Source organism: Pongo pygmaeus, chromosome 19, assembly GCF_028885625.2.
Source record: "Pongo pygmaeus isolate AG05252 chromosome 19, NHGRI_mPonPyg2-v2.0_pri, whole genome shotgun sequence".
In the NCBI taxonomy this organism is placed as follows: domain Eukaryota; kingdom Metazoa; phylum Chordata; class Mammalia; order Primates; family Hominidae; genus Pongo; species Pongo pygmaeus.
The window spans coordinates 6367787-6390290 of record NC_072392.2 but is presented as its reverse complement, the minus strand read 5'-3'; the positions used below and the strand labels follow the sequence as shown (position 1 = coordinate 6390290).

The 22504-nt window shown below is 46.2% G+C and overlaps 1 protein-coding gene across 1 annotated transcript in view; it reads left to right on the top strand.

Moving 5' to 3' along the window:
* PITPNM3 (PITPNM family member 3) overlaps positions 1 to 22504 on the top strand; it is a 105891-nt gene that overhangs the window by 26392 nt on the left and 56995 nt on the right. Inside the window, exon 3 of the mRNA XM_054459495.2 lies at positions 4702 to 4809. Within this exon, the coding sequence (XP_054315470.2) occupies positions 4702 to 4809 (108 nt within the window). The remainder of the gene's footprint in view (positions 1 to 4701; positions 4810 to 22504) is intronic.

Below are 22504 nucleotides of genomic sequence, written 5' to 3'. Positions count from 1 at the left end.
AATAGAAGAAAATGATATGTGTCCTCTGGGTGTAGAGGACCAGGTTTCCATGATGGTTGTGTCACTGACTGGCTGCCGTCTGATCTCAGGCAAGTCTTGGGTCTCTGAGCCTCAGGTTCCTCATCTGTAGAATGGCAAGGGTAGGATTGTTTGTCTCCTGGAGGGAGTGGAAGGATGTCACTGTGGGAAGCTGCGTGATTATTCCTGGGCCAAGGAGCCATCACGAAGAAGCAAACCACAGGTGTGCCACGGGCCCCCACTCTCCCTCTACCTTCTCCCCCACTAGGGGAGGGGAAGTGGAAAAGAGAATGCCGTGGAACCAGCCCCAGCACGTCTGGGGATGGGCTGTGTGGGGACTGCCCCTCACAAGGAAGAGGGAGTCATGGTATTGGCTATGGGGGGCCATGGGGGCATGTGGTAGGCAGTGCAAGGTGTATGTGAGCAATCTTGTGGTCCAGAGCCCCAAGCAATGCATATCTAGGTCCTTGGAAAAATCCATGTTGTGGGCCTGATGATGAGTGGTACTGGATGGGCATCTGCAGAATGTGACCAAGCCCTCGGCTCCAGGAGCTGGAGGTGAAGCCTTCCTGGCATGAGACAAGGAGTTTTTTTTTTTTTGAGATGGAGTCTCACTCTGTCACCAGGCTGGAATGCAGTGGCGCGATCTCAGCTCACTGCAACCTCTGCCACCTGGGTTCAAGCGATTCTTCCACCTCAGCCTCCCGAGTTGCTGGGATTACAGACACCTGCCACCATGCCCAGCTAATTTTTTGTATTTTTAGTAGACATGGGGTTTCACCATGTTGGTCAGGTTGGTCTCGAACTCCTGCCCTCGTGATTTGCCCACCTCGGCCTCACAAAGTGCTGGGATTACAGGTGTCAGTCACTGTGCCTGGCCAAGACAAAGAGATTCTTTACTCCGGAGTCCTGTCAACAGTAGAAACAGAAGCTCCAGGGTAGAGAGGAAGGCTTTCCTTATGGCATTGGAGGTTGTGCTTACAGGAGTATAACCAGGTTTTGGCCAGGGTCAGAGTCAATCTGTGGTCAAGGTCAGGGCTATGGTGACAGTGGGTGACGCTCAGCTTGGAGCTTAGTCAGAGCTGGATCAGGTCTCAGTAGTGTGAAGTACATGCTAAAACCATGTCCGAAGCAGAGGTCACCAGGATGAGAATTAGCATGCAGGAGACAGTCACCAGAAGGTGAAAAGCAAAATCAACCAGGGCGTTTATACAAATGAGCACGCTGTGGCCTCCACAGGTCCTGTTGGAGGCATGTCCTACAATGTGGGAAGCAGAGCAAAGACTTCAAGCTGAGCCCTGCAGCTCCCCTCTTTGCCTGAATGGCTCCAAAAGGAGATATTGCTGCTGCTGCTTCCGTGTGTGTGTGTGTGTGTGTGTGTGTGTGTTCTTGTTGCTTCTCAGGGGACAAGCCAATTGTTGCCAGAGTGAAGACGTAAAGGCTGAGTGTGGGAGAGAAAGCATGTTGGGGAGTTGGGAGGGTGCACAGAGCAGCAGAGAGACAGGGATGGGCGGAGGAGCAGGGAGTGTGAGAATGCCAGAGAAGGTAAGATAAAGCAGAGAGTGAGAAGGAGCGGGGGGAGAGAGGGCCACACACATATGCACACACACACACACATATGCACACACTCACACATGCATGTACACACTCACACATGCATGCACACACTAACACATGCACGTGCACACGTGCACACACACATAGCAAGAGAGAACAGGGAGGGGAGGGAGAACACCCTTAGGGAGCAGGAGGCTGGAGAGATCCTGAGGACAGGGACCCAGAGAGACAAAAGAGAAATCCAGAGAGAATGAGAGAAATCAAGAAAGAGATATACCCAGCCTGATAAGATGAGACCCAGAGAAAGGAAAGAGAGAGATGCTGGGATGAGAAGAGAGCAAGGAAATGCATACATGTTCCACCCAGAGAGAGATACGGATGTGGCAGGCAGCATGGGAGAGCTTGGGAGAGGCCAAGAGAACTACAAGGACCAAGAGAGACACAGACCCATAGAAAGGGGTCCAGAGAGCTCAGATCTGAGTGAGTCAGGGCCAGACGTAAAGCGTGAGAGAAGCACGGTGAGACTCTGGGAGAGAAAGACATATTTGATTGTAAACAGACAAAAGCCCAAAAGCCAAAGATGGAGCAGGGTTATACTGGTGATTAAGAAAAGAGAGGAAAGTGGCCTGGGCCATGCAGGAGTAGGCATGCTCAGACCTCCAGAGCCCTGGGAGACCCCACAGGGTTCCGGTAGCCTTGCATAAACCACTGGGACAGGACTTATGGCACTGTAGAAGAAAGCTAGGATGTGCTGAGTGCCTGCTGCATACCTGGCTCTCTCAGCTTATGTCAGAGGTATTTCTATCATGTTTTTCACAAAACTGGATTCCAGCAGCAGGGAGGTTGTGTCTCACCCTGCACACAGTAGATGCTCAGGAATCTATTCACCATAGATGGAATGCTAGAATGAACAAATGGATAGCTCCATGCTTGAGTAACTGAACCAGGAGACAAAGAACTCAAGGTGGTAAGCAGGCTGATCCTGATTACCTTACTCTAGAGCTGGGGTAGAATGTCATAGGGGCCGACAACAGCAGGAGTGGAACCAAGAGTGAGCGTAGGGCATAACACCCGTGCTCCTGCTGGTGGTGGTGGTGGTGGTGATGTTGATGATGATACCATCATGCAATAGCATCTCAGCCTGTGCTTTTACTGTGTGTGGGGCACTCTTATAAACACGTTTACCTGCATCATCTCACTTAATGCTCACAACAATCCGATGACAGAGGCACTATGATGATACCACTTTTAGATGAGGAAACTACAGTTGTATTGCTAGCAGATGGTGGGTCCAGGATTGAAAGCAATCATTCTAACACCAGAATTGAGCTCTTAACCTCTTCATAATTCTGCTTCCCAAAGAATAATATCACCTTATATTTGTTTACAGCACCTTGACTTGTGTCGTATTTTCAAATTTGCTACATTATTTGTCCCCACAGCAGCTTGCTAGACAGAGGTATAGAGCCAGAGTCATTATCGTTGTTTAAAAGATAGGAAAGCAGACACAGTGGTGGAGGGTGTGGAAAAGCACAAAGCTCACATGCAGCAGGATCTGCACTGGAACCTGGTCAGGGCCCTGCCCAGTATGGAATGAACCAGTTCCCAGATGGAACACACCAGGCTCAGGAAATTGTCCAAATGTGTGTGGTGCCTGGCTGGAGTGTGGGCAGCCAATACAGGATGTCCAGGATATCAGGATGGCAGGCTATCAAGATGGCAGGATTTCAGGACTCTTGAAATAGTATACCTGGTTTTGAATCCTGGCTCTAGCCAGTGACCTTGGGCAAGAATTACTCAGCTACTGTGTGCCTCAGTTTCCTTGTCTATAAAATGGAGATAATAACAATTTTACCTTTTTTGTATTGTTATGAGAATCGAGTTAATATTTGTAAAGCACTTATAATAATCTCAGTGTGTGGTAATGGTTAGATAAGTGTTGTTAAGTCAATCAAATAGATACATAAAATAAGACAGGAGGAGATGTCCTAACCAGAATTGGGGGTCTGGGGTCAACTGAGCTCTTGAGTGAATCAGAACTCTGGACAGCTCCCAAAGCTTCAGATCCACCATATTGATTCCTTCTGCTAGGTAAAGTTCTTTGGCAGTGAAATGGATCTAAACCCTTTATTCTTAATTATCATAAGCTTGGAGATTGTCCTCAACACCCTTTGATGTCTGTTCTGTGAGGGACGGCACAAAGCTCTTCACCAGAAAGGCACATCTGTTTTTGGGCAAAGTGTGGGGAGGAGAGCACACATGCCTAAGGGTTTGTCTTTGAAGAAATGTCCCTTTGTAGGATGAGGGACGGTACCAGATGTGTGTATCTGATGTGTGGGACCCAGGGCCTTGTATTCAGTGTGGTTATGGAATATAGCCCCACTGATTTCTCCCAGAGGAATCACTATGCTCAGACAAGGAAAGAACAAGGATAGAGACAGGGTTGAGGGGAGGAGTGGGAGAGAATGGAGGCATTAAGAGGGTCATAAAGTTCAGATTGGGGCTAAAGGTTCCTTACAAGTCAAAGCTTCCTTAGAACCAGAAGGTTTCTTCTCCTCCAGAGCTGCTTCTGCAGCACACAAATCCTCATCCACTCAACTCCTGGTGGTGAGTTACTTCTCATGTGATGACATCACCATGATGGCTGCCATCTATGAGCACCTCCTCTGCACCAAGACCTTTACATCCATTATCTCATTTAATCCTCACAACACCTCTGTGGCCAGATCCATTTTACTGATGGGAAAATTGAGGGTCAGAGAAGTCAGCAATTTAAAGAAAAACTGCTTGCAAATGACAATGTTTTGCTCTTTCTTCCCAAACACACTGACTTTCAAGAGATACTGCCATCAGTGCTAGGAATGGCACTTTCTATGGGGTTCAGCCTTTTTGTTACTTTCTTTTGCTGTAGCACTTGGAGGCCCAGTAGGGTACAACAGTACCTTCCTGCAGTGACAAATCTCTGAAAGTCTTACTGTCTAGCTACAGACACCTTCAAGAGTTGAGGTGTACCTCAACTCAAGGAAGAAATAGGACAAGAGAAAATGTCCCTCAGACATAAGCTCCTGATAGGGCTACCTATCCCTAGCTGCACCTGTTCATGCTCACCGCTGCTTCTTCCCACAGAGGAGATGGCTGAAGGGAAGAATGCCATCCTCATTGGGATGAGCCAGTGGAACTCCAATGACCTCGTGGAGCAGATCGAGACCATGGGGAAACTGGACGAGCATCAAGGTGAGACTCCGCTTCTCTCATGACCAGGATGTGCACATAGGTGTGTTGCAGGGTGGGCTGTAGGGCTGGTGACTGGGGCTGGGGCTTGGGTCTTCTGTGAAGAGTCCATCTGCCTTGGTTCCTCCTTCATAGCATCCCTGAATTTTGCCACCTACAGGAACTCTCATGGGGACTTCTGTGGGTTTTTCTGTGGCATAAAAGCCCCAGCGTACTTCAACAGAGCTTCCTTTGTCCATAGACTGACTACCCCAGTGGCACGGGTGGTTAATGGCCGGTGCCTGTGTCCAAGCTCCTTGGACTGCCAGGTCTTTGGTATTGGAATCTGCTGAATAAGGAGAGTGACAGTTGGGGGAGCCTTTGAGCAGGACAGGAGCTGAGGTCTAAGGGGAGAGAGAAGGACAGCAGTGAGAATCAGGATTTCCTTTGGCGGAGTTGTTGAAGAAGGAGTATATGGCTGGGGATTAATCCAGGAGGCTTTCTACGGAGAAGAGTTTTGACCAGCAGTTTGATCAGCCTACAAAGCAGGCTGATTCTTTTTGGCATCCATCTATCCATCTGTTTGGCTATTGTCCATCACTAACAGGCTCGTTGAGCACCTACTGTGTATAAGTGCTTGGCAGGAGCAACCAAAGGTGATTCATCTGAGGCCTCTGTCTTGTGATGTGTGACACAGCGTAAGTCAAGATATATGGATCAGGCTTAAGCTGAGGGCTGTTAGCTCAGAAGGGAGAGGCATGACTTTCAGGAGGCAGGAGAGGGGATCCAGGAAGGGCTCCTGACAGTGAAGCAATGGGGCAAGGCTTTAAAATGCAAATGGACAACGTGGCTGAAGAGGTTGTAAAATCTGAGCTCACATATGGGAAACTGAGCCTCAGAGATCTTCGTCTGAGGGCTCTATTTGATTAATGTTACAATGGAGTGAGAAGCAGAGCCAGGGCTAGAACCACAGCTGGGATGCAAGGTGCCAACCTCTGTACCTGTTACCCTCAGGTTGGTTTCTTCCATCCCTCCTTCCCCACCCCACATACCACTCCTCCTACTTTATTTCTTCTTCATCTTCTCTTCTCATTCCTTTCTTGCTCCTGTCATTCGCAGTCGTGCTCTGGCCCAGAGTTGCCGAGTGGGCAAGGCCATGCTCTCAGGAGGCGTTCAGTGAGATGCTCCTGGCCCAGCCCACAAGAACGGCTGTCTTGGTGGTGGCCATCTTGCCCTGTTCCTGTTCCTTTTCTCATCCCCATCCTTGCCTCCTTGGTTCAGAGCTCTCCTCATGCCAAAGCACCCATCCTGAGAAATGGGCAGGCCTGGTGTGGTCATCCCATCTAACCAACAAAGAACCCAGGCTCAGAGGAGCCACGTCTTGCCCAAGGTCCCCCAAGCTGGTGGCAACATCAGGCTCAGATTCCTGGTCTTCTGATTCTCGGTCCAGGGCTTTGCCTCCCTGACTGGACTAAGGCTTGGCACAGTTCTGGGCCCTAACAAAGTCAGGCTCAAGGAACCATGAGTCTGAAGGGAAAGGCACCCTGTACCACTGTCCCATCCACGAGAAGAGGGGGCTCTGAGTCTCTCCCCCAAGGGCAATCCAGAGACAACTTACCCATCTTCATAGCCATGTATCTGCCAGTGGGTCCTTTGCTGCTCTTTCCTTCATCCCAAGAACCCCAGAGGGGGCCTAGAAGGGGTCATGGATTCTAGGTCCTGCCCCACAATAGTGCTTGTAGCCTTGAAAAGACAAATACGGATTTGTACTATCCCTTTGGCCATCCCCTTCCCATCCCCCACCCCCATTTGTCTGCTAAAGAATGTATGACTCAGACCCAGTGAGAGCTAAGGGCAGTCGGTCAGGTGAGCAAGAGGCAGAGTGAGCTGGGAGGGCATGGGAGGGCAGGGGACGAGGGAGCACAGCGGGAGGTCCAGGGCAGAGGCAGAAGCTGCAGTGTTGGAGTCAGAGAGGCCTGGGTTTGAACTTCAGCGATGCCACTCCATGGCTCTGTGGTCAGGAAAAGCCACATCACCTCTCTGGGCTTCCGTTTCTTCATCTGCAGAGTGGAGGACTAGTAAAAAAGCTGTGATGATTAAATGAGATGATATTTGCAAAGTGTGTTCGGTAGGAGTCATTCTTATAATGATGGAAGGGGGAGAAGCATGACCAGTCTTGCACAAGTGGCAGCCCTCACAAATGCTTCCTGGTGATCATGCACAATTGAATGAAGGGCAGTACTTGCCTGAGTCCGAGGGTTGGTACTGTTTCCTCCCAGTACAGAATGGGGAGTGGGAAGAAGAGAGGAGAGAGGGTAAGAGGAAGAGGAAACCAGTTGGATTTCCAGCTCCTCCTGAGTCCCATTCTCGTGTGGATTCATAATGTGAATTCCCACAGCACGACAGAATGCACACATTCATTTCAATGATCATTTATGGAGCCATCACGGGGGCTCGACCCTGTGCTCAATGTAGGGGGAACAAAGACAAGCAGGATGGCCTTGTCACTCCTTAGAAGCTTGCAGCAGAGTAGAAGCGACAGATCAGAGCCAGGGGTTACTATGCAATAAGGCAGGCTGGGACAAGGCTCTGAGAGGCTCTGGGAAGTATCCTGAGGAAAGGAAGATCCGTGAACTCTTTCTGGAAAGGAATGCTATGGAAATTGGTGGCACAGACAGAGCGGATCCTCCTGTCTTCTTCAGGTTTCCTGCCCTTAGACACAGGGCTCATTCCAGTGCCCCGCCCCACATGCTGGACGCTCTGGCCAGTCACACTGCCTCCGTGGGTGCTCCAGCCACCTCAATGACAACTCCTTGCTCTATCTCCAGCCAGGACCTTTCTTCTGGGCTCCACACTCGCATTTTTGGTAACCTCCTGCTAACCTCTACCCGGATGTCCTAAAGACTCCTTATGCTCCACAAATTCCAAATGGAGCCAACCTTCTTCCTTTTAAGCCCGAATTCTGTTTTGTATTTTACCTTTTCTCTCCCTAACCATTTAAGTCATATATTTCATCAGCACTTTCAGACTGCTCTCATCCCTCCAGTTCTCAAGGGTGTTAATTCTGCTCTGTGTGTGTGTGTGTGCATGCTAAATGTACCTCATGGGTTTTGTTTCTCATTTGTGATTGTGAACTCATCTTGGTCACACATACCTCTCTTTTCTTTCTGGGGGAAGTCTTGTGTGCCCTAGGTTGGGAAAATGTCCTCATAAAGACCGGCCTTGTTTTCTTTCCTGCTGGGCCTGAGTGTTTCACTAATCTTGAATATTTTATAGGCTAAATTTATAGTTTAGAGTTTCCATTCTACATGGGTGGTGTAAATTTAGACCCTACACCCAGAAGTGGCACAGGCTTAGGGTTTTAATTACTCATGTGTGAATTTTCTCTCTCACTGTCTGTGAATGGTTTCTTTGCCGCTTCCGCAAAGAAGGTTCTTTTTTTAAGTTCCTGTAAGGATGGAATGGCCCTTCAAGTGTCCCTGCTATAAAGTGGGTGCCACATCAGCTCCTTGCCATCCACAGGCTGAGGTCAGGTTGGTGGATTTCACAGTGTGGTTTTTAGGCTCTGGCCCTGGAGCCTCTTCCTTTATTCGTCTGACTCATGGGATTCACGGATCTCCTCTATCTCAGCTTCTGCTTTCGTCTCTGGATTCCTTTTTTGTTTCTGGCACTGTGTATTATAGATTTTTTATTTTAAGCTTGGTTATATATTTATCTTTTTTGGCAATATATTGCCCAGTATATACATATATATATATATATATTTTTTTTTTAATGGAAAGGGATCCTTCAGCACCAGCTGAACACCCAGAAGCGTGTTATTACTATTATTTTACAATTGTTCAAATATTATTATTTATTATACTATTATTATTTTTGCAATTGTTTGTCTTGTTATTTTTGTGTAACATTTCTTATTATGATAAAATATGCATAACATAAAATTTACCTTTTAACAATTTTTTTTTTTGAGATGGAGTCTCGCTTTGTCACCCAGGCTGGAGTACAGTGGCGTGATCTCGGCTCACTGCAACCTCTGCCTCCCAGGTTCAAGTGATTCTCCTGCCTCAGCCTCCCAAGTAGCTGGGATTACAGGCATCCACCACCACCCCCAGCTAATTTTTGTATTTTTAATAGAGACAGGGTTTTGCCACGTTGGCCAGGCTGGTCTTGAACTCCTGACCTCAAGTGATCCACCTGCCTCAGCCTCCCAAAATGCTGGGATTACAGGCGTGAGCCATCGCACCCAGCCCATTTTAACAGTTCTTAAGTATACAGGTCAGTGGCATTAAGTCCATTCATATCGCTCTGCAACCATCACCACCAACCATTTCTAGAACTTGGTCATCCTCCGCAACTGAAACTCTGTGCCCGTCAAAGACCAACTCCCCATTCTCCTTTCCCCAGCCCTTGGTAAACACCATTCTACTTTGTCTCCATGAATTTGACTTCTCTGGGTGCCCTACATATGTGGGATCATTCAGTATTTGTCCTTTTGTGTCTGGCCTGTTTCACTTAGCATAATGCTTTCGAGGTTTGTTCATCTTGCAACATGAATCAGTACTTTATTCCATTTTGGGGGCTGAGTAACTTTCCCTTGTATGGATATACCACATTTTGTTTATCTATTCATCTGATGACAGACGTTTGGGTTGCTTCCACGTTTTAGCTACCATGAATAATGCTGCTACAAACATTGTAAATATCCTGATTTCTTAAATGTATTCTCATTGGAAAAAATCAAACACAACAAATAAAACCAAAGTCTCCTTTAGTTATTCCTTCAATTACAGACCTCCTTGCAGAGTTGACCAACATATCTCTCTAGAGGTCGATGGTATTAGACATTAGTGCTGCAACTTACCTCTTCCCTCACATTTAACAGAAGATCTTGGAGAGCTTTTCATATGGGTATATATAGATTCACTCCATTCTCTTTACCTATGCTATAGTATTCTCTACCATAGTTGTACCATAATTTATTTAACCATTCTGCAGTGATAGACATTGGAATCTTTCATTATTATAAGAATGCTTTATGGGTTTAAAGTATAAGCATTGAAAATTGCAATAGATACTGTCAAATGATTTTCCAAAAAACAGTGCAAATTTATATTTGCACACCAACCATGGATTAAGTTAGACATTTCCCCACAATGTGTTACCAGATTTGATATTATCAAACTTCAACATTTTATCTAATGGCCGGGTGAAAATGTTTTCTTGTTTTGCTTTGTCTTTACCCGGTTTCTAGTGAGATTGAACATCTTTTCATAAATGTGTTGACTGATCCTATTTTCTTTTCTCTGAATTTCTTAAACATAATTTTTGCCAATATGCTATTGGATTGTTTATCCTTTTTATTGGATTTTAGGAGATCTTCATATATATTCTGGAAGTAAATTATTAGTTTGCTATATATTTGAAATATTGCTACTTTGGTGACATTTCTTGTTGGTTCTAATAGTTTGTCAGTTGATTCTCCTGGGTTTTTTTCTAGTTAGAGCATCACATCATTTACAAATCTTTTCTTTCTTTCTTTCTTTTTGGAGACAGAGTCTCGCTCTGTCACCCAGGCTGGAGTACAGTGGTGTGATCTTGGCTCACTGCAACCTCTGCCTCCTGGGTTCAAGCGATTCTCCTACCTCAGCCTCCCGAATAGCCGGGATTACAGGCACCCGCTACCATGCCCGGCTACGTTTTGTATTTTTAGTAGAGATCGGGTTTCACCATGTTGGCCAGGCTGGTCTCAAACTCCTGACCTCAAGTGATCTGCCCACCTCGGCCTCCCAAAGTGCTAGGATTACAGGTGTGAGCCACTGCACCCAGCCTTGTTTACAAATCTTTTTTTTTTTTTTTTTTTTTCGAGACAGAGTCTCGCTCTGTCGCCCAGGCTGAAGTGCAGTGGCGCTATCTCGGCTCACTGCAAGCTCCGCCTCCCAGGTTCATGTCATTCTCCTGCCTCAGCCCCCCAGTAGCTGGGACTACAGGTGCCTGCCACCATGCTCAGCTAATTTTTTTTTTTTTTTTTTTTTGTATTTTTAGTAGAGACAGGGTTTCACTGGGTTAGCCAGGACGGTCTCGATCTCCTGACCTCATGATCCGCCCGCCTGGGCCTCCCAAAGTGCTGAGATGACAGGCATGAGCCACCGTGCCCGGCCTACAAATCTTTTTTTTTTTTTTTTTTAGTTATATTTTTGCCAGCATTTACTCTCCTTTCTTATTTTTCCTTTTAAACTGCATTGCATGGGATCTCCAGGTCGATGCAGAGTGACAGAAGTAGCAGCGGGCTTTCTGGTTGGATCCTGACTGTAGTGCTGTGATGGAAATGTTCCAATGTTTTACCAACAATCATGACCCTCGCCCTAGGATTCCAGAAACGCCTGCATCAAGTTGAAAACAATTAACTTCCGAAAGTTATGACTTCTTTCTCATTCCTCTCGTTGTTCATTTGTATTTTTCCCTATCCCTCCATCTTTCTCTCTCTTTCTTAGTAAGTTTTGCCAAAGGCTTACCTATTTCGATGGTCTTTTCAAAGAAATAGCTCTTACTTTTATTAATCAGTTCTACCGTCTACCATTTTCTCTATTTAGTTTTTGTAAATTAACATTACTTTTATTTCATTAATTATTTCCTTCTACTTCCTTGGAATTTATGTGATTTGTGCTTTTCTAATTCTAGAGATAAGAGCTTTTTAATCTTATTTTTAAATGACACACGCACAGTTCCCTTCCAAGGGAGGGTCCTAGCAAGGTTACCTTTTTTTTTGCTTTTTTACCCGTTGCCTTTTTTTGGCAAAATTTATGAAAGTAAGCTTTTTTGAGGGGATAATCTTGTCCTTAAAAGGGGACCCCAAAATTGTATAACCTCAGTCCCCAGAAAACCTGCATCCAGCCATGTTGGACACATTCCACAGAGTTTGGATAAGTAGCCCCCTCACTGTCCATCACGTCTACATAATTCAAAACCTCCATGTTCTCCTCTTTACCCAAAGAGCTGTTGAGAGCCGTGTACAAGAATCCTGACAAATAGATTTTTTTATTGTCAGTTAGCAATTTGATTCCACTATGATCAGACAATGTGACCCTAAAGTGATATCTTTTTGAAATTCTTTCTTGTCTAAACCATGGTCTACTGTGTGTGTGTGAATGTTCCTTATGAGTTAAAAAATATATACATTATCTACACTGTATATGTTGGGTTACAAATTCTCTATAAAATTAAAGATATTATCAATACAGTTTTCTCCTTCCCCTTTTCCTGTTTTTTATTGACACCATCAAATTTCTTATATACCTCCTTTTTCTGTAGTTCTAGAAATGTACAGTTTTAACACACATTTGAAAACTGGTATTTTTGGCCAGGTGCAGTGGCTCATGCCTGTAATCCCAATACTTTGGGAGGCCGAGGTGGGAGGATCGCTTGAGCCCAGGAATTTGGGACCAGCCTGGGTAAGATAGTGACTCCTACCTCTACAAAAAATTAAACAACTAGCTGGGTGTGATGGCATGCACCTGTGTTCCCAGCTATTCTGGAGGCTGAGGTGAGAGGGTCACTTGAACCCAGGAGGTTAAGGTTGCAGTGAGCCATGCTTGCTCCACTGCAACCCAGCCTGGGTGATAGAATGAGCCCCTGTCTAGAAAAAAAAATTAAAAATAAAAACTGGCATTTTCTACCAGGGTTTGGATTAAGTGAGTAGCTCTATCCTATCCCTGAACAGGGAAGGACATTTGTACCTTTTTTCTTCCTTCTCCTGCTAACTCCGCAGCTCCCATGGCCCCCGTCCATTTGGTTTCCTGTTGCCAATTCTCATTTCAACTTAATAGTAAGTTTTGCTGTTTTACTTTTGGGGAGGGTTTTGTTTTCTCATCATGGCGGCTTTGGCAGTGACAACTCCTCCGCCACCTCCTCCTCCTTCTCATTCTATTTGGGTTAAGTATTTTGAGCTATGATTTATATTCAGTAAAATTTGCCCTTTATAGCATGTAGCTCTCACTGACTGCTACTTCCTCAATTTCCTGACTTCCTCTTGGATTTACTTTCTCTTTTCACTAGAATGTCTCTGCTAGTAATTGTTTCAGGTAGGAACTGTGGATAGCAATTTTCTAGGTCCTTGCACTGCTAAACATGTCTTTATTTTGCTTGCTCATTTGAATGCGAGCTTATCTGCCTCCATCATCACATTCCCAACTATCTCTGCAGCTGTTCTTCCATGGCCTCTTGAATTTAGTGATGTTGGTGAGAAGTCTGAGATAAATTTGATTCTCATTGCTTTGTGAGTAACATAGTTTTTACTCTTCCTGAAGATTTACGTTTTTAAATGTTTTTTTTCTGTCTTTCTTTTTTAATAGAGACAGGGTTTCAACATGTTGCCCAGGCTGGTCTCGAACTCCTGGCCTCAAGTGATCAGCCCACCTCGGCCTCTCAAAGTGCTGGGATTACAGGCATTTGCCGCCATGCCCAGCCTTTAGGTTTTTAAATCTTTAGTCCTTGTATTCTGAAATTTCAAGCAACATTTCTAAGTAGGTTTTTGTTGTGGAGGTGTTTGTTGGTCATGCGGCACCTGGCTGTGCCCTTTCACTACTGTGAAGCCTTCTTTTCATGGTTTCTTCAAGTATTTCTTTTTTTTTTTTTTTTTGAGGCGGAGTCTCTCTCTGTCGCCCACACTGGAGTGCAGTGGCGTGATCTCGGCTCACTGCAAGCTCCACCTCCCGGGTTCACACCATTCCCCTGCCTCAGCCTCCCGAGTAGCTGGGACTACAGGCGCCTGCCACCACACCTGGCTAATTTTTTTGTAGTTTTAGTAGAGACGGGGTTTCACCATGTTAGCCAGGATGGTCTCGATCTCCTGACCTCATGATCTGCCCGCCTCAACCTCCCAAAGTGCTGGGATTACAGGCGTGAGCCACGGCGCCTGGCCAAGTATTTCTTTCTCTTCCAGAGACTTTTCTAACCACATGTCACCTTGTTCTTCTTATTCTTATTTCTTGGTCCTTGGTGGGTTCTGAGAATATGCCTCGGCTCTAACCAACAGCTCACCCATTTTCTCTTCATCAGTCTCCATTCTGCAGGTCAGCTCTTCTGTATTTTGTTTTGTTTTATTTTTAGAGATTGGGTCTCATTCTCCTGCCTCAGCCTTCTGAGTAGTTGGGACCACAGGCATGCACTACCACACCTGCCTAATTTTTCGTAGAGATAGGGTCTCGCTGTGTTGTCTTGGTTGGTCTTGGACTCCTGGGCTCAAGCGATCCTCCCACCTCAGCCTCTCAAAGTGCTAGGATTACAGGTGTACGTCACTGTGCCAGGCCTGGGGTTTGTTTGTTTGTTTTTTAAAATCATCTTTTCATTTTCATGTGCTCTGATTGATTCTTTTGATTAGCAATCTGATCTTAATTCATGGAAGCATGGGCTCATGCTACATTTTTTAAAGTCTCCTTCTGCTTGTTTTAGAACATTTCATAGTTTTCTGGTAGGTTATATATGGGTGGGAATAACTACACACTTAAGATTGGATTATTCAGCCAAAGATCATAGGTGAGATTACAACACAGAGCAGGAGATATCTTGATTCGAATGATCTAAGGAGGCACACAGCTGCCATTAACACTATTCAAGTGAAGCAGGTCTTGCCAAATTCTTTTTTAAAAATTGAGATATAATTCCCATACCATAAAACCCACCTTTTTGTAAAATGTACAATTCAGTAGTTTTAGTATATTCATGAAGGGATGCAACCATCACCATTATCTAGCTCAATAATATTTTTTCTTTTCTTTTTTCTTTTTTTTTTTTTTTTTTTTGAGATGGAGCCTCACTCTGTTGCCCAGGCTGGAGTGCAATGGCGTGACCTCAGCTCACTGCAATGTCTGCCACCCGGGTTCAAGCGATTCTCCGACCTCAGCCTCCCAAGTAGCTGGGATTACAGGTGCCCACCACCAGGTCTGGCTAATTTTTGTATTTTTTTAGTACAGACAGGGTTTCACTGTGTTGGCCAGGCTGGTCTCGAACTCCTGACCTCAAGTGATCCGCCCACCTCGGTCTCCCAAAGTGCTGGGATTATAGGCGTGAGCCACTGTGCCCGACCCAAGAACATTTTCATTTCTGAAAAAAGAAACCCCATACCCATTAGCAGTCACTCCCCATTCCCCTTCCCCCAGCCCCTGGTATTTCATATAAATGGAATCAAACAATATGTAGCCTTTTGTGTGTGACTGCTTTCCCTTAGCATAATGTTTTTGAGATTCATCCACGTTGTAGCATAAGTCAGTGCTTCATTTTGTTTTATGGCTGAATATTACTCCATTGTATGGATATGCTATGTCTCATTTATCCCAGCTGATGGACATGTGAGTTGTTTCTACTTTTTGGCTATTATGAATAATGCTGCTATATAAGTATTCATATGCAAGTTTTTGTGTGGATATGTTTTTGATTATCTTGCTGATATACATAGGAGTGGAATTGCTATATCATATGGTAATTCTGTTTAACTTTTTGAAGAACTGCCAAATTCATTTCCAAAGTAGCTGCCCCACTTTACATTTCCACCAGTAATGTAAAAAGGTTCCAATTTCTCTGCATCCTTGCCAACACTTGTTACTGGCTGCCTTTTTGGATATAGCCATCCTAGCAGGTGTGAAGTGATGTCTCATTGTGGTTTTGATCTTCATTTCTCTAATGACTAATGAAGTTGAGCATCTTTTCATGTGCTTATTCATTGTTTGTTTATCTCCTTTGGGGAAATGTCTACTCAAATCCTTTGCCCATTTAAAATTTGGGTTATTTGTCTTTTTGTTGTTGAGTTGTAAGAGTTCTTTAATGAATTCTGGACACCAGACCCTTATTAGATATGCTTTTTCCCATTTTGTGGGTTGTCTTTATACTTTTTTTTTTTTGATAATGTCTTTTGGAGTACAAAATCTTAAAACTTTGATGAAGTTCGGTTTATCTATTTTTTCTTTTATTGTCTGTCCTTTTGGTGCCATATGTAGGAAACCATTGCCCAATCCAAGGTCATGAAGATTTACCCCCATGTTTTCTTTGTAAAGTTTTATAGTTTTAACTCTTATATTTAGGTGTTTTATTCACTTTGAATTAATTTTTGTGTATGGTGTGAGGTAGGAGTTCTTTTGAGTGTGCTTAACTAGTTTTCCCGGCACCATTTATTGAAAAGACTATCTCTCATCCATCGAATTGTTTAGGCAGGTTTGTCAAAAATCAATAGATCATAGACATATTGGTTTATTTCTGGACTCCTAGTTCTGTTCCACTCAGGTGTATATGTTAACATGCCACACAGTCTTGATTACTGTACACCTGCAGTAAGTTTGAAATCAGGAAGTGGGGATCCACTAGCTTTGTTCTTCTTTTGCAAGATTGTTTAGCTATTCTGTGTTTCTTGCACTTCCATATGAATTTTAGGTCAATTTCTGCAAAAATGCCAGTGGGGATTTTGACAGGGATTGTGTTGACTCTGTAGATCAATTTGAGGAGTATTGTCATCTTAACAATATTAGTTCCAATCCATGAACGTGAGATGTCTTTACATTTATGTAAGTCTTCTTTAATTTCTTTCAATGATGTTTTAAAGTTTTCAGTGTACAAGTCTTGCACTTGTTTTGTTAAATTTATTCCTAAGTATTTTAGTCTTTTTGATGCTAATGTAACTGAAATTCTTTTCTTAATTTCATTTTCAGACTGTTTATTGCAAGTATGTTGAAATATAATTGAGTTTTGTATATTGATCCTCTATCTTGCAACCTTGCTGAACTCATTTATTAGTTTTATTTTTGGGGGGATTCTTTAGTACTTTCTATGCATAGGATTACATCACGTTTGAATGGGTAGTTTTACTTTTCCCTTTCCAATCTGGATAGCTTTTATTTCCTTTTCTTATCTAATTTCCCTAACTAGAGTCTCCAACATAATATTGAATAGAAGTGATGAGAGCAGACATCTTGTTTTATTCCTGATCTTAGGGGGAAGGTTTTCAGTCTTTTACCAGTAAATATGATGTTAACTATGAATCTTTTGTTGTTGTCCTTCGTCTAGTTGATGAAGTTCCCTCCTATTTCTAGTTTGTTGAATGTATTTTTTACCATAAAAGGGTGTTGGATTTTGCAGGATTTTTTTTTTTTTGCAGACATGTATTGAGATGTTCATGTGGTTTTTGTCCTTTATTCTGTCAATATGGTATGTTACATCGATTGATTTTCACATACTGAATAACTTTGCATTCCTGGGATAAATTCCACTCAGTCCTTGACAAATCTTGTTATCTCACTATTCTTTTGTGCTTGTGGTTTATATATCTCTTCCAGGATAATGTATACTAACAATCTATGAGCTGTCATTTAAGGAAGATTGTAAAATCTAGGTTCTTCTTGTTCTTAAAACAAACTTAGTGTCAGCAAGGCCACGTTCTTGTTGACAGGAAGGAAGCAGTCACTGCCTGGGTATCCCTGATTAATTTCTCGGCCTCTAGCTTTCCAGAGAGCTATTCTTTCCTACCATGCACCCCCCGACTCTGGTTTATGACGTTGTATCTAGATACATACTTCTCAAAGAGTGGTCCCTGGACCAACAGCATTAACATCTCTTGGGAACTGGTTAGAAATGTGACTTTGGGGGTCACATTTCTAGACCCCTAGACCTACTGAATCAGCCAAACTCTGGGAGCAGGGCTCAGAATCCACATTTTAATTAGTCCTGTGATTCCGATGCACACTAAAATTTGAGAGCCACTAATGACCATGACACTAAGTTGGTTTAAGGACTCCACAGGTCCAATTCCCCCTTCCCTTCAGTCATGGAGTTGGATATCTTCCTTCCACATTTTTAGCTTTTATCTAATATTTACTAATATTTGTGCATATGCCAGTTTATGTTTGCAGTTCCCTGTCAGCCTATCTCTGAGTGATAGGAATATGTCTGTTTACTGAAACCTGCTGTCATCGAATTATTGGAGAAGGTAGAAAATGTCGCTGGTGTGAGTTGAGCCAGTTGCTTCTGCTTTATTCCTCTTGGGTATTTTCAACTTTCCATGGTGTCCTGTCCTTCAAACACTCATCCTTTCTCACACTTGGGGACAGATGCTTTGCTTGGCATAAGCAGGGGTTGGGGGAGGACCAAGACACCTGGCTCCTCTACTATGGAAGCCCAGACAATCGATTACAAGAGCTTTCTTTGCTTCTGTATTTTTCACCCATGAGCCTGCTGTTCCTTCTGTGCTGCCTCCATCACTGGCCACAGACCTTTCTTTTTTGAGATGGAGTCTCACTCTGTCGCCCAGGCTGGAGTGCAGTGGTGTGGCCTCAGTTCCTTGCAACCTCCGCCTCCTGGGTTCAAGTGATTCTGCCACCTCACATGGCTAATTTTTTATATTTTTAGTAGAGATGGGGTTTCACTATGTTGGCCAGGTTGGTCTCAAACTCCTGACCTCATGATCCACCCACCTCGGCCTCCCTAAATGCTGGGACTACAGGCGTGAGCCACCGTGCCTGGCCAAGTCACAGACCTTTCTTTGCAGGCTTGAGGTTACGGTTTTCTTTTTCCTGGGCTAGCCTTGTGGGCATTTGTCCTTTGCCGTCACACAAGGCTCCACACACTTGATTTTCTACTCTACTGTCGCCATCTTGAAATTTTTAATTAGTTTGAACAAAGGGACCCACATTTTCATTTTACACTGGGCCCTGAAAATTATGTAACCAGTCCTGCCTCCCTCCTTAGATCTCTCTGCCTTCTAACTTTTGGGGATGCCACACAGTTTCTGGTCTGCTAAGGACACTTCTTATTTTACAGTGCTACTAAAGATTAATTCACATAAAAATGCTTGATGTCATTTTCTAGGGATCTGGAGGAGGAGAAAAAGACTAGATCGTGTAGTCAGTTTACCATCTTTATCCAATCCTACCACGACACTTCTAAAATAGAAATCCAGTCCTATCATTCTGCCACGAAATTGGCAAGTAGGTCTTTGTTGACTGCAGTATGAAGTATAGATCCCCCAGCCTGGCACCGAAGGCCATCCACAATGTGGTTCCAGCCTTCCTTCTAGCAATCATAAATTTCCAGAGTTAGTTAAGTTCCTATCACTACAGGAGTCAAACAGCCCTGGGAGAGCTACCATGAGGGACATAAAGGGGCTGTCAAATTGTTGCTAAACCCAGTAATGCCAAGGTTATCTCTGATTCTGATATTCATGGCTTCCTGGCCATCCCTCCCCTCCTCTTCCACCCCCACTGTATCCTAGTCAAATGGCCAGGGGGCTGCTTGCAGAGAGATCCCTGGGCTCACGTGGAGCTCGTCAGCTTCCTGCCTTTGCCCCGGCTCTTCCCTTGACTTCATCTCTAGCTCCCACAATCCCATGCACTGCCTCTGGGAAGCCTCCTTGATACTCCAGCCTGTCCCAGACCACTGTCCTCATGCCCAGCACAGCTGATTGGTCTCTTGTCTGTAGCACGGACCACTCTGCTGACAGCTGTGCTTTTCCGGATGTGTCCCTTTCCTCCCTGTCTGAGCCCAAAGCGGTGAAGGGCTCACTGTGCACTCATACATTCCTTCCCTCACTTATGCATGCAATGCACAGGAATGGACACTTACTCTGTGTCAGACCCTGTGCTGGTCACCGCAGGGGACACACAGATGACTCAGAAGTGGACTCAGAATTGACCAGCTCCCAGATGGGGGTGGGGCAGTGACAGTCCAGTGAGCTAATTGCTCTAACAAGATGGGGAACAAGGCACAGAGGGCTCAAAGAGGAGGTAGCGCTGGAGCTGCCACGTGAGGAGCTAAGGAGGCTTTGCTGGGGTTGGGACAGAGCAACGGGGCAGAGGGAGCCGCAGGGACAAAGGTACGGAGGGAGGTGAGGGAAGCAGGGACATTTGGGGAGTTTGTCCTGAGGTTGGACAATCTATGAGGTTGTCATTCCTTAAATGACAGCTCATAGATTGTTAGTATAAATTGTCCTGGAAGAGATATAAAAACCCCAAGCATAAAAGAGTAGTGAGATGACAAGGTTTGTCAAGGACTAAGTGGAATTTAGCCCAGGAAGGCAAAGTTATTCAGTATGTGAAAATCAATTGATGTAACATACCATACGGGTGAAATAAAAGAGATGGGAAAGACGTGGAATAAAAGGTATGGGAAGCAGGGAGATTTGGGGAGTTTGTCCTCACTGAGGTTGGGGTGTGAAGCATTGGGCTGGGGGTGAGGTGTGGAGCTAGGGAGTGGTAAAAAGGGGTGGGAGGTCTTGCAGAAGAGGCAGTGGTGGAAAAGCTGGAGATGAAGGCCTTGAATACCAGGCTGAGGAGTTAGGGGCCTTCCCGGGAGTGCCCCTGTGGATCCACTGAATGGTTTAAGCAGGGGAGCGAAGAGCCACTTTTTAGAAAGATTATTCTAGAAGCTAATGTGGAGGAGAACAGGAGCAGCCGGGGAATGAGTGTAGGGGCTTACACTGGGCCAGGTGAAGAGTAATAAGCGTGAGTCTCAACCTGCAGCTCAGGGGAGGCTCCATGCTGGGAGTGGCCTGAGCAGGGAGGAGCATGCAAGGGAGGCTCCACGTTGGGAGTGGCCTGAGCAGGGAGGGAGCATGCAGGGGAGGCTCCATGCTGGGAGTGGCCTGAGCAGGGAGGAGCATGCAGGGGAGGCTCCATGCTGGGAGTGGCCTGAGCAGGGAGGAGCATGCAGGGGAGGCTCCATGTTGGGAGTGGCCTGAGCAGGAAAGGAGCATGCAGGGGAGGCTCCATGCTGGGAGTGGCCTGAGCAGGGAGGGAGCATGCAGGTCTTCCCTCCTCAGCCAGGCTTCACGAGCAAAGTCACCAGTCTGGCCCAGAGCCTGGCCAGGGCTCCCAGTGCCCAGTAAGGGGAGAGCCCAGGGCAAATTCCGGCTTCAGCGCCTCCTGTCTCTGCTCCAGAGGGGCTGTCCCTGACACTTTCTGGTTTATCAGGAGGAGAATTCCCAATTCTTTATTCTCCAAGGCCCCGTCTGTCTGAATCACTCTCCCTGCAGCCACCAACTCTCCAGTTTGATGCAGGAAGGCTCTCCTGTTTCAGAAGTTAGCCGAAAGTATTTCTGTTCTTGGCCACACACTTTGCTTCTCTTGCTCTTGGGGAACTCACGATTTGTTGGAAGGGCATTGGAAGAAGAGTTATAAAATCACTCAGGAAACCATTAGCGGGACTCGGAAGTATCTTCTCAGAAAAGATGATGTGGCTCAGCCTTCCAGGGCTGTGTGAGTTCAGGACAGGCAAGATTCGTGGGGCCCAGAGCCTGGGGTGCGTGACAAAACTCTGCCTTCCCAGTTCCTAGCCCTCTCCGTGTAGCCCATCCTGTCTGCAGGAGTTTCTGGCAGCTCCTCCGCTTGAAACAAGCTCTAGCAGAGGCAAAGCTGTCGGGCCCATGAGCCTTGCAAAGCTCTAGGCTAAGTGGGGTCTCATTTAGGCGGCAGCTGAGCCAGCTGCACAGTTGGTTAATCACCCTCGTCCTGGGAGCCTGCTAAATCAGGAAGCCAGGTTCAAGCCGGCTCCTCCCTCGCTGGCGGTTTCCAGGGAAGATGGAGCTGGCTTGGACTGGGCAGGCAAGCCCGGCTTCCTACTGTCCAGGCCCCACACTTACCTCATCAAACAGCAGGCTTATTCCTGACCCCATCAGTGGCCTCACCAGCCCTGGGAACCCTGGGATGCCTGGCTCAGGCTGCACTGCAGGAGACAAGAAGCCCGAGGCAAACACCAGCCAGTCCCCAAGCCTCTGGACGCATCCTCTCTGCACCCCTTGCAAATGTCCCCTTCTCCGCTCCCATCCTCCCCACCTCTCAGCCCCTGACTGTGGCAGCCTTCCCCTGTCCCATGCCTTCCTCCTCCAGGAAGCACTACCCAGCCTGCCTGAGCCATCCTGGGAAGCCCCTGCTCTAGGAAGCCCCCGACCAATAGGAGGCCGGGTGAAATTGTGGGAAGAGCCCTTGCCAGTATCGGGGTGTCCAAGGGACCAGATCTCAACGTTGGGGAAGTGACTTTACCTCGCTGAGGCTCAGCAGCCTTATTGCACAGGCATGGAAGCCAACGATTTCGTGTGCGGGAAAGCACTAGGCAAGCCAGAAAGCACCTGCGTGCCCAGGTGCAGCCTTCAAGGCTTACGCAGCTGAGGCCGTACTCACGGCTGGCTTTGAGGAGTCCCAGAGCTTGGCCCCGACCTCCTTTCTGACATTTTCCCTCTTCTAACTCACGTGAAGCCTGTGCACTGGCGTTTCGAAGACACTCACCTCCTGGCCTCTTCCCACCTGGGTCCCTGAGCTTCTTCCGGCCTCTGAACTCTGCATTCCCAGCAACCCCAGCTGCATCCCCAGCATCCCCAGCATTCCCAGCAACCCCAGCATTCCCAGCAACCCCAGCTGCATCCCCAGCATTCCCAGCAACCCCAGCTGCATCCCCAGCATTCCCAGCAACCCCAACTGCATCCCCAGCATTCCCAGCAACCCCAGCTGCATCCCCAGCATCCTCAGAAACCCCAGCATCCCCAGCAACCCCAGCTGCATTCCCAGCATTCCCAGCAACCCCAGCTGCATCCCCAGCATCCCCAGCAACCCCAGCTGCATTCCCAGCATTCCCAGCAACCCCAGCATTCCCAGCAACCCCAGCTGCATCCCCAGCATCCCCAGCAACCCCAGCTGCATCCCCAGCATCCCCAGCAACCCCAGCTGCATCCCCAGCATCCCCAGCAACC